The 12,970-nt window shown below is 40.5% G+C and overlaps 1 protein-coding gene across 2 annotated transcripts in view; it reads right to left on the bottom strand.

Moving 5' to 3' along the window:
• The window catches only part of cdh8 (cadherin 8), a 153,382-nt gene that overhangs the window by 86,403 nt on the left and 54,009 nt on the right, over positions 1-12,970 (bottom strand). For both annotated transcript variants that reach the window (XM_080488677.1, XM_080488678.1), the window contains exon 2: positions 12,360-12,654. In XM_080488677.1, the coding sequence (XP_080344803.1) occupies positions 12,360-12,654 (295 nt within the window). The remainder of the gene's footprint in view (positions 1-12,359; positions 12,655-12,970) is intronic.

Genomic DNA, 12,970 nt, shown 5'->3' with positions numbered 1-12,970 from the left:
ATTGAATTATGGAATATTCTAAATTGTACTTCTGAAACTAAATGAATGCAAAAATGCACATTTTAGATATATGCGTAACTTTCTGAGCCGCTGCATTGTCTTCATTTCTAAAGTTCATCATGTTTGACAGCATTTATTTGGCAGAAAAAGGATTTTTTGTGACAGAGGTAGCAGACTTCTGGCCAAACACATCAAGTAAGAGCTGATGATAAAATGAAGTGACGCTAATTTAGAGTTTTTATGAACCAGAGAGGCACAAGCCTTGGATATGTGAAACACAACAAAATCAGTTATGTTATCTTAAAAGTTCCTTTACGTGATTAAAGCTGCGCCAATTAAAAAAAAATCCAAACTGGAAATGAGCGTTTGTAATGTGCAAAGCAATTCTCAAGGTGACGAACCACGAGTAAAAACCAACACGCTTGTTTTTATTGAGCAAATAAATGCAACACAACTCTCAGGCATCCCGACATTTTTGATGACTTGTTGAAATTAGAAAAACACACAAAACATTAAAACACAATTTTCTGCATAATTAGGAAACGGGCTAACACATAAGACAGGAAATCTGCAATTCACACGGAAACAAGTCCACAAAGCGTCCCAGCAGAGGCCTGGAAGCACTTTAAGTTCCCTCGTCCTGATGACATTAGCGTTTTAAGTAGATCTTCAAAATTAGGTCTGCAATCAAAACATGCTTGTTTTCATGTTTTATTCAGCAAAATAGAACTCATCAATCAATACCTCTTGATTCCTGAAGCTTTTACAGATTTTTATTTGTACGATTGCAAATGAGAAGCTAAAAGAGGCTACAGAAGCTAATGAGGGGGGATCAGTTTATAATATTATTAAAGTAAGACTCAGAGGAAAGACATGGAAGACATGACAGGAAAACCAATCTGAGCGTTGCAAGCTTATTCGTTGCAATGTTGAAGTAATTTGCCTGACTCAATCTCTGCTTCCTTGACATCATTCTAAGTGAAAATGCATCGTTTCTACATTTGCATTTGATCAAAGTTTGATGTTTACATGGCAACCTTTTGAAAACAAAATGGCAGAAACACTGAAAACGATGTATATCATGCTGGGCCACTTGTTGGCGCTGTTTGTTTTTGTAATGAAACCACACACACATGCAGCAGAGAACAATCCGTTCTAAACATTAACAATGGAACAACTTGGACATTCTAGAGTACAGACAACCAGCTTAGATTGGTATTACGATGACTGTCAAAATAAAACTACCAAATCCCAGGAGAATATGGACTGGGAGTCATGACACTGGAGGAAACTTTGTTCTGATTGTCCAGCTATGGAGCATGTGCAGAACCACTAGTTACTACGGCCGTGGTGACCAGCACAAGGGGCAGCACTTTCCCCTGTTTCCACGGTGACATAGTCAGAACGTTTTCAAGAAGTTGCGTTTTCAGTGGCTCCGAAAATTGTTGCCGCGTCAACATGGCGTCACTTTAGCCGAACATTAGCTTCTATATTCTTTAAAGACAAGCTTGCATTACAAAACACGTAAAAATTGTACACGTTACATAACAGTTTCTGCTATGGTAAGAAAACAGGCAGCCCCGGCGATGCCAACGTCTCTCGCGGACTAGCATAATGTGCAAGAACCCCTGCAGCGCTTTACGAAAGCTAATGCTAGGTGTTTGAAGGACGCTCTCAGGAGCTTTAACAGACTCAATATGCTGCGATGGATGGCGATGAAAAGTCTGTTGACTCTTCTGTTTCGCACGCACGTTAGCCACCACGCTAACCCTTGCGCTGGTGTGCACGCATGACTTCCTGGAAGCTCGGCAGCTGACACACGACAGCACATTCACCCACAGCGCATCCTGGGAAAGGTGTTTGGACTTATTCGTTGGCCAAATCAAATGGGAGATGAAATGGGGCTCATCCTGACAAACCTCCGGCTCTGCTGCCGACTCAGAAAGTTTTGCAGCAAAGAGTGAGACCTATTGACACTGCACTCAGAAAGACCGATGCATCATTGTGATGATGTGATGAGGGTGATGAGGGCCACCAGTAAGATGCCCCCCCCTTGAGGCGTCCCAAACACAGTGATAACACAGGCGGATTATTCCTACACTCACTCTGAGTCAGTCTCCAAAATAAACTTTTGCAGTGACTCATCTCTTTACTTTTTTGCTTCAATACAGTAAATGTGCCATTTTATACAATTCCTCCTTTCCTAGAGCCTGAGCTGCTAACTTATGACTCAATGTATAATAATATGCTGCTTTATATTTGAGATTCCATTGGTCATAAAAAAAAAAAAACTGTATTAATTTAAAGTGTGTCTACAACTGATTTCACGAAAAGATGTTATTAAATACAAGAAAGCAAGTCGAAATAAATCTGAGAAACAAACACTCATAACCCAGCATGTCTGCTTTTTTGTTATTTTTGAGAAGAAATCCCGTGAAATCAGTCAAGTGGTGGAACTAATATTTCCTAATGAAACATGCTGATTTGGAAAGAAACGTCTTCTGTACAATTAGATGTAACATGAGCTGAATTAATAATGAAAAGCTTTAAATTAGGCATTGGTGTAAAACCATGAGTGCAATAAATAGCGACTCCCAACTACACATACAAATGACATGATTCCAAGTATAAAGCAACGTATTGAAAATGTACGTTAAAAATGGTCATTACAGTGTCATTTGAAAACAGTGTTGTGTAATATAGGCCTAAGGTATAAGATTGATTAAAAAAAACATTTGATCTGATCTAATTTTGACACACAAACGAAAAAACCCTCCAAAAACATCACTGATGTGATTAATTATTAATTTGTTTCAGGTATGTCAGAGTATGAAATAAACTCAGTGGTTTAGGAGCTTATTTTATTCATTAACATAGTGTTACTGTCATTTGGGAGAGAAAAAAGATGTGTCTGAGATCACACTACTGCTGTGTAGTTTAGCATCTTAGCATCTTAGCATTTTTGCACCATTCAGAAAAAAATAACAGTAAGGAACATCTCATGTGAATTTACTATTATACCTGCCAAATGTGGCATGATTAGAGAACATTTCATTTCATATCAGGCAGCAGAGAAATGAAGAAACACCATTTTGATCTCTTATCCAAGATCGCACTATGGCTGTTTCAGAGGTGCAACATGATGATCACTTGGTTGTAGTGCTCAGTTATACTGGAATAATGAGTAAATATCACAACAGTATCCCACAGATCTGCAAAAAATGTACTTCAATTGGGAATAAAGGGTCTTCAACATGCAGCAACTCTGTAGCGGATCAATTAAACTTCCTTGAAATTATACGTAGATACACATTTTCTACCATTTTCAAAAGAAACCTGGGCTCAACATGAAAAGATAAAAATTCAAAAGCTGAAATTTCCTTCAAAACTTTAAACTGATAAAACTTCTTAAATGGATTGAGCAGCTAAAATGGCGAGAACTCGTTAGAAAATCTGAAAAAAATAAATATTCTTTAGCCAAAAGCAGCAAAAAACTTTGAAAACAACAAAAGGTTAAATAGAAAAATAGAAAAACTGCTAAAAGAGCTGAAAACAATCAAAAACAAAGCAAATCTAGCTAAAAGTGACTAACAGCTAATATAACTTAAAAAAAAAATGTCAAAATTGCTACTATCACTAAAACAGTTTAAACAACAAAAGCAGGCGACATAGAAAAACTGAAAAAAGCTGAAAAGACATAATACCAGATTGAAGAACTAACAAAGCTCAAGCAGTGAAAAGTGGCAAAAATTACTCAAATGGCTTTTAAGAAAATGTCAAAACTGCTAAAATTGCTAAAATATCATTAAAATGGTTTACAAAAAAAAAAACAAAATAGGTTGATAGGAAATCTGATTAAACGGTAAGGAAAGTGGCTAAAATTGACAAAACAGGTAAACATCTTAAAAAAAAATGCTAAAATGGCTAAAACTGTATAAACCACAGAAGTTATGCAATGGAAAGAGAAGTAATTAAACAAGGAAAACAGCTACATTGGCTGAAGTACATGGAACAGCTAACATAGCTCAAATCGCTAAAAGTTACTAAAATCACCAAAAAAGTCCTAGCAGATAAGAAAAAAAAAGTAAAAAACAATGAAAAAGACAACAAAAATTGCTAAAACTGATAAAATGCCTGAAATGTAAAAAAAAAAAAAAAAAGTAAAACTGTAGAAATTTGTATTGTTAAAATAGCTACGTCAGTCTAAAGTACAATAAATAAAGGGGGTGAAAGTAAGTAAAAAGAGCAAACAACTAAATCCCTTTAAAATGTCAAGAAAGGTAAAACCACTGAAAGCAGCGACACAAAGATTTATTGAATTATGGAATATTCTAAATTGTACTTCTGAAACTAAATGAATGCAAAAATGCACATTTTAGATATATGCGTAACTTTCTGAGCCGCTGCATTGTCTTCATTTCTAAAGTTCATCATGTTTGACAGCATTTATTTGGCAGAAAAAGGATTTTTTGTGACAGAGGTAGCAGACTTCTGGCCAAACACATCAAGTAAGAGCTGATGATAAAATGAAGTGACGCTAATTTAGAGTTTTTATGAACCAGAGAGGCACAAGCCTTGGATATGTGAAACACAACAAAATCAGTTATGTTATCTTAAAAGTTCCTTTACGTGATTAAAGCTGCGCCAATTAAAAAAAAATCCAAACTGGAAATGAGCGTTTGTAATGTGCAAAGCAATTCTCAAGGTGACGAACCACGAGTAAAAACCAACACGCTTGTTTTTATTGAGCAAATAAATGCAACACAACTCTCAGGCATCCCGACATTTTTGATGACTTGTTGAAATTAGAAAAACACACAAAACATTAAAACACAATTTTCTGCATAATTAGGAAACGGGCTAACACATAAGACAGGAAATCTGCAATTCACACGGAAACAAGTCCACAAAGCGTCCCAGCAGAGGCCTGGAAGCACTTTAAGTTCCCTCGTCCTGATGACATTAGCGTTTTAAGTAGATCTTCAAAATTAGGTCTGCAATCAAAACATGCTTGTTTTCATGTTTTATTCAGCAAAATAGAACTCATCAATCAATACCTCTTGATTCCTGAAGCTTTTACAGATTTTTATTTGTACGATTGCAAATGAGAAGCTAAAAGAGGCTACAGAAGCTAATGAGGGGGGATCAGTTTATAATATTATTAAAGTAAGACTCAGAGGAAAGACATGGAAGACATGACAGGAAAACCAATCTGAGCGTTGCAAGCTTATTCGTTGCAATGTTGAAGTAATTTGCCTGACTCAATCTCTGCTTCCTTGACATCATTCTAAGTGAAAATGCATCGTTTCTACATTTGCATTTGATCAAAGTTTGATGTTTACATGGCAACCTTTTGAAAACAAAATGGCAGAAACACTGAAAACGATGTATATCATGCTGGGCCACTTGTTGGCGCTGTTTGTTTTTGTAATGAAACCACACACACATGCAGCAGAGAACAATCCGTTCTAAACATTAACAATGGAACAACTTGGACATTCTAGAGTACAGACAACCAGCTTAGATTGGTATTACGATGACTGTCAAAATAAGCAACTGATTTCTGTCTACAACTGATTTCACGAAAAGATGTTATTAAATACAAGAAAGCAAGTCGAAATAAATCTGAGAAACAAACACTCATAACCCAGCATGTCTGCTTTTTTGTTATTTTTGAGAAGAAATCCCGTGAAATCAGTCAAGTGGTGGAACTAATATTTCCTAATGAAACATGCTGATTTGGAAAGAAACGTCTTCTGTACAATTAGATGTAACATGAGCTGAATTAATAATGAAAAGCTTTAAATTAGGCATTGGTGTAAAACCATGAGTGCAATAAATAGCGACTCCCAACTACACATACAAATGACATGATTCCAAGTATAAAGCAACGTATTGAAAATGTACGTTAAAAATGGTCATTACAGTGTCATTTGAAAACAGTGTTGTGTAATATAGGCCTAAGGTATAAGATTGATTAAAAAAAACATTTGATCTGATCTAATTTTGACACACAAACGAAAAAACCCTCCAAAAACATCACTGATGTGATTAATTATTAATTTGTTTCAGGTATGTCAGAGTATGAAATAAACTCAGTGGTTTAGGAGCTTATTTTATTCATTAACATAGTGTTACTGTCATTTGGGAGAGAAAAAAGATGTGTCTGAGATCACACTACTGCTGTGTAGTTTAGCATCTTAGCATCTTAGCATTTTTGCACCATTCAGAAAAAAATAACAGTAAGGAACATCTCATGTGAATTTACTATTATACCTGCCAAATGTGGCATGATTAGAGAACATTTCATTTCATATCAGGCAGCAGAGAAATGAAGAAACACCATTTTGATCTCTTATCCAAGATCGCACTATGGCTGTTTCAGAGGTGCAACATGATGATCACTTGGTTGTAGTGCTCAGTTATACTGGAATAATGAGTAAATATCACAACAGTAAAATCGATGTAAATTAAAATGGACAAAAAAAAAAAAGGTTAATTTTAGACAAATTTTCACAAATTGTCTGAAGTTCCACAGTTTGGTTGTTTGCCAAGTTGCTATTAAAATTACCATTTGACAGAAGCTATTTGGGGGCAATGTGTGAACAAAAACATGAGACGTAACCACCCACTCAGGCTAATTACACCAAACTGTTCCGTCTGGTCGTTTCTCCTTCGACGGATTCCGTCATTGTTGCATCGGCCTTGGCGAGGCGATCCGCTAAACAATTAAAATGATGGTGACCTCCAATCGCAGCCATTCAGGAGAATGAAAGTCAGAGAAAAGTCAGAGAAAGCCACACGTCTTATCCGACTGGTCCTTTTAAAGGCGGAACAAAAGGTCTTTCTCCTTCATTTCCCATTAACCTCGATGCTCCTGTGCGCACAGGAAACATGGCGACCTTGCTGGCCCGTGTCACATATCTCATCCGGTTGAGGGGGCCGCCGCCGTCGTGGGACGGGACATTAGGGGAAGCGGTGTGAGGATAGGAGGCTTTGTATCGGCTGGTAGTCCTCGACAGATAAAATGCAGGTGCTGATATTTGTCCCTGGTCTTGCTGATACGGCGGGGATGCGCTGTTGATAAGCGCCGAGCGGCTAAGACGTTGATGAAGCCCGGAGTGGAACTGACGAGCTCGCTATGTGGATAACATCGTCAGGAGAAGCAGGCTGTTACGGCCCCGATTAGATTTTTGATTATTCCTCGCAGGTGGTGCTGGAAGACGAACCCGACGTGACGTCTTTTCAGCCCGCGCAATAATTTAACGCCGAGATTTGCTCAGACGTTGGTTTATTCTCCTTTCCCGTGGACTTTATTAGTTATCCACTGCTCAGCACACTCCTGATAATCCACTGAGGCTCGTGTAAACTCTCATTGTGGCGTGATAAAGATGAAACACGGCTGTAAAGAAACCGATGATTTATGAATATGAGGCGAGAGAGATGAATGACTTATTGTTTGTTTGTCCGGAGCGTCTAATTCTTCCCATAATGCCACAGCGCATGAAAACTTAACAAGAGGGAAACAAGTCGCTGAAAGGAAAGCCTTTCAAGCAAACAACTGAGCTTTCGTGAATGTTTAATTAATCAGGAGTGACAAAAGGGAACAACAATCAACAAAGAGATGCCGATTTCCATTTCTTATGCATTATTCCCACTGGTAAATCACAGAGTGCTGTCAACTACCACTTTGCTCTGTACCCCGCCATCGTGGTCGTCCCTGCGCTGCACTGACAAAACCCCTCGGAGAGCTCGAGTACATTTCAACTGAGATCCAACGCAGTGAACAGCAGGGATCGAGCAACGGAGTTCAGACAAGAGGAGTTCACTGTTATTCCATGTTTACATGAGTGTTTCCGCTCCGTGTTTTGTTCCTTTTTAGCTCCTTCGGCAGCGGCGGCTAATGACGCTCGTCACGAGGAGGCGACATCGCCGCGGCCTCAGAGAACCGACGTGAAGGACCCTCATCCTACAGCTGGGACTCGGCAAGCGGGTTCCGTTACATACCGAACGCCATCTGCCCTAGCGTGTTATGTCAACGTCGTGACAGGTAACAAGAGGAGGCTCGATGAGGAAACACAATAACAAGCACACATCGCCCAGCAACAGACCCCAGAAGCTTGCTGAGCTCCTCCAGTGTCAAAACGGCATAAAGACGCTCTCTGATCTCATCCCTGCTTCTGATGGAAACATTTCTTCTCTACAAGGCTCGCGGTGCTCGCGGGGGTCAGCGGCGAGGCTCCCCCGAAGAAAAAAACACCGTGTGAGGATCCACTCGTCCGCCCCTGCCAATCTGACAGCAGCGATGCATTATCATCACACGGCGGTCATTTAAATGCATGAAGAGAATAAAAATGAGAATATATGAATACATTAGCATAGCGTGCTGCGGAGGGTGTTTGTGTGCCACTTTGTGGGGGCTTGAAGGATGGCTGCTTGTGGCAATTAGCATCAGTCAGTGTTGTCAAGTGGTTTGTAAGCGCACACGCAAACCCTTTAGGTGAATCTGCTATCATTATGTAACACTTCTAAATGAAATTAATGATCAGACTTTTCTCCAGTGAAATTTTGAAACCAGGGATTTTCCGGGCAACAAACTTCTCTGTCGACTGAGGGCAAATTTTACTTGTTAAAAAAATCAAAGTTGAATTGTTTACTAAATACACTGTGTTGTTTTTAATGCTATTTGAAGCCATCAATCACCATTTTAAACATCCCGATCAGAATGAAACTGTGTGGAAGTTGGAGGCTCTTTTCTCCCCTCAGTACTCTAGAGGTTAGTGTCAGGGTTGGAATATTATAATGTAATGCACTTCTTTTGTGTGGAATGCAGTAATGTAACTCATTACTTTAAAAAAATATCAGTAACTACACTACTTTACTTGTTTGTAGGGAAGCCGTTTTCTGTGATACTCAAGCCATTTCTGGCATCCAGGCTACATAGGTCAACAGCTGGTAGGAGAAAGAGAAATGGAGAAAGAAACTGGAGTCTTCGGCACGTTTCTTTATGTGAATGGGTCAATTTATTGTTCCTGCAAATGCATGTTTGAATTTTAAAAACCCCTTTAGCCTCTCAATATAATGTAGAAAATGAAAGGCCACGGTAGAACACTGAAAATAAAGTGAGTATCGATGGTAAAGTAAAGCAATGAGTAGTGACATTACTTTTTTGTAAACCAGTGACTAGTAAAGTAATCGAGTTCAACAAGTTACTTGTAACTTATGACGGATTACTTTTCTCGAGTAACTTCCCCAGCCCTGGTTAGCATTTAGCATCCCTGCACCATGTACTGAAACTCAATATATTTAAAGTCTTTGAAGCCTTAATAAGTGAAGCAAATTGTTGCTCTCATTGTGGTGATGAACTGCTTCATGTTTTATGTGCAGCAGCAGTGGCGGTGGGAGCAGCAGCGTGGTTAGTGCCGGTTAAAGTTGCTTCATGTGGTTGTTGTAGGTTAAAGTTGCTTCATGTGGTAGGTGCAGGTTGAAGTTGCTTCATGTGGTTGGTGCAGGTTAAAGTTGCTTCATGTGGTTGGTGCAGGTTGAAGTTGCTTCATGTGGTTGTTGCTGGTTAAAGTTGCTTCATGTGGTTGTTGCAGGTTAAAGTTGCTTCATGTGGTTGGTGCAGGTTGAAGTTGCTTCATGTGGTTGTTGCTGGTTAAAGTTGCTTCATGTGGTTTTTGCAGGGTAAAGTTGCAGGTTAAGGTTGCTTCATGTGGTTGTTGCAGGTTAATGTTGCTTCATGTGGTTGTTGCTGGTTAAAGTTGCTTCATGTGTTTTTTGCAGGTTAAAGTTGCTTCATGTGGTTGTTGCAGGTTAAGGTTGCTTCATGTGGTTGTTGCTGGTTAAAGTTGCTTCATGTGGTTTTTGCAGGTTAAGGTTGCTTCCTGTGGTTGTTGCTGGTTAAAGTTGCTTCATGTGGTTGTTGCAGGTTAAGGTTGCTTCATGTGGTTGTTGCAGGTTAAGGTTGCTTCATGTGGTTGTTGCAGGTTGAAGTTGCTTCATGTGGTTTTTGCAGGGTAAAGTTGCAGGTTAAGGTTGCTTCATGTGGTTGTTGCAGGTTAATGTTGCTTCATGTGGTTGTTGCTGGTTAAAGTTGCTTCATGTGGTTGGTACAGGTTGAAGTTGCTTCATGTGGTTGTTGCTGGTTAACTCAAATATATTTAAAGTCTTTGAAGCCTTAATAAGTGAAGCAGATTGTTGCTCTCATTGTGGTGATGAACTGCTTCATGTTTTATGTGCAGCAGCAGTGGCGGTGGGAGCAGCAGCGTGGTTAGTGCCGGTTAAAGTTGCTTCATGTGGTTGTTGTAGGTTAAAGTTGCTTCATGTGGTAGGTGCAGGTTAAAGTTGCTTCATGTGGTAGGTGCGGGTTGAAGTTGCTTCATGTGGTTGGTGCAGGTTGAAGTTGCTTCATGTGGTTGTTGCTGGTTAAAGTTGCTTCATGTGGTTGGTGCAGGTTAAAGTTGCTTCATGTGGTTGGTGCAGGTTGAAGTTGCTTCATGTGGTTGTTGCTGGTTAAAGTTGCTTCATGTGGTAGGTGCAGGTTAAAGTTGCTTCATGTGGTTGTTGCAGGTTAAAGTTGCTTCATGTGGTTGGTGCAGGTTGAAGTTGCTTCATGTGGTTGTTGCTGGTTAAAGTTGCTTCATGTGGTTTTTGCAGGGTAAAGTTGCAGGTTAAGGTTGCTTCATGTGGTTGTTGCAGGTTAATGTTGCTTCATGTGGTTGTTGCTGGTTAAAGTTGCTTCATGTGTTTTTTGCAGGTTAAAGTTGCTTCATGTGGTTGTTGCAGGTTAAGGTTGCTTCATGTGGTTGTTGCTGGTTAAAGTTGCTTCATGTGGTTTTTGCAGGTTAAGGTTGCTTCCTGTGGTTGTTCCTAGTTAAAGTTGCTTCATGTGGTTGTTGCAGGTTAAGGTTGCTTCATGTGGTTGTTGCAGGTTAAGGTTGCTTCATGTGGTTGTTGCAGGTTAAAGTTGCTTCATGTGGTTGTTGCAGGTTAATGTTGCTTCATGTGGTTTTTGCAGGTTAAAGTTGCTTCATGTGGTTGTTGCAGGTTAAGGTTGCTTCATGTGGTTGTCGTCTGTGAGCTGCTGGCTTTGGGATAGTCACCAAATGAAATACTTGAAAAGTATCATGTCCAATAAAACAAAGTGCCACTTTGTTCGGTTGCAGTTATTAACAGGTGTCATAATTCTCAGGTGAATACTGATCTCCAGGAGATTCACACCAACCTGACTTCAAAACTTGAGTTGCTTTACAGCCGCAGGCTTAGCCGCTAGCGACCTCCTTGTTTATTGTATTCTTTAAAAAAAAGGTGGAAAGTGGCTCAGGCTGACCCGAGGCTGGACGCCCCCTCAGGGCTGGGAGGCTTAAAGAGCCCAAAGTGAAGCCATTGGCTTTTGAGAATGAAGTGAGGAGCTGCATGACAGGCAATTATGGATGTTTGAAAGGATAGGATTTGAAAAACAACCCTCACAATGAACATAATAGGCCATCTAAAGCCTCACGACTGTGTAAAGAAAGAAAAATGTCACAATGACCACTTTGAAGTTTCTCTCGACAAAATCAGATCTTCCTTGAACAGACTGTACATCACATCGCCAGGTTTCTAATCGTTCCATAAACATTTAGAACAGCGATCAATCAGGCAGCTGAATGCTCGCAGGGAAATGTTGAAGAACGCAGTAAAAATTCCACCTATTCCCGAGTGGCTGATATCATAAGACAGAGCGGTCCTTGACCTATACGAAGTGGAGAAAAGCATTTTTGGTCTGTACTTGTGCTGAGGCTGCTGCGGGATGTGTGAAATGTGCCAATGGTGCTTTTTCAGCCTCTGCAGAAGCCAGACGTGAAAGTGAAAGTTTAGCGTAGCATTTCCCACTTCCCTGATGTGGAGACTTGCTTCATTTTGTAATATGATATCGCTTGGCTGGTGTTGTTCAGCGGATGCTTTGTTGTGGCCCTTTCTCCTGTGGACGCGCCTTTGTGTGTGTGTGTGTGTGTTGTGTGTGTGTGTGTGTGTGTGTGTGTGTGTGTGTGTGTGTGTGTGTGTGTGTGTGTGTGTGTGTGTGTGTGTGTGTGTGTGTGTGTGATGATACTGACGTAAATTGTTCAGTTGCAGCACTGAATTATTGGTGAAGTCCCAGTGATTTGATTTGATTTATCATTCTTATGTTTTCATTTGGCAAAATACTCGAAGCAGGCGGGAATGTAAACAGGCATGCTCATTTCCTCTTGTTCTTATTCACTCATTATTTTTATGCAACAGCCCATTAGAGATCAGCCGTCTCGCAAAACTTGCGCACTGATTAGGCTGCTGTGTGAGGCAGGCAGCAGAAATGAGGTCTGTCTATTGTGACTTACCAACGGCGGACATTTCTGGAACGGAGGCGCGGTACGGGCCCTCGATGAACTGTGGCGGATTGTCATTTATGTCCTGGACTTTGATGATGAACTCCGACGGCGGCTCCAGGGGCTCGTCCGTGTCGGCGCTAACGACCTGGGCCGTGAGCGTGTACTCGGCCTTCTCCTCCCGGTCCAGCCGCTTCATGGCGTGGATGTCGCCCGTGAGCTCGTTGATGGCGAAGATGGTGCCCGCACCCTCGCCCGCAAGGACGTACTTTATGTTCCTGCCGCCCACATCCAAGTCTGTGTGTAGCTGCAGATCGGAGAGAAATAACAAAAGAGATGAAGTGAGACGGTGCAGCGTTGAGTCCCAGTGTGTAAACACAGACCGAGAGGAGCGGGAGGGTTAATGAATCCAAGGTGATACGCTCAGCATATTCCAGAAGTTCCCGCCATGTAAATGCAGATAAGTGTACAATATAGGTATAATGTGTTGCTTGTGGCTTGCACTTTGTTGGGAGCATAGCACACATACTAAACGCAGTCCAACATAGCCTACGCTTGGCTAAATGAGGCCCGCTGAGGATGATAACTTTATAAGTAGCAGAGGAAATGGACCTGAGCCTACA

Source organism: Lipophrys pholis (genome assembly GCF_963383615.2).
Source record: "Lipophrys pholis genome assembly, chromosome: 2".
NCBI lineage: Eukaryota > Metazoa > Chordata > Actinopteri > Blenniiformes > Blenniidae > Lipophrys > Lipophrys pholis.
This window is presented reverse-complemented; position numbering and strand designations above follow the sequence as displayed.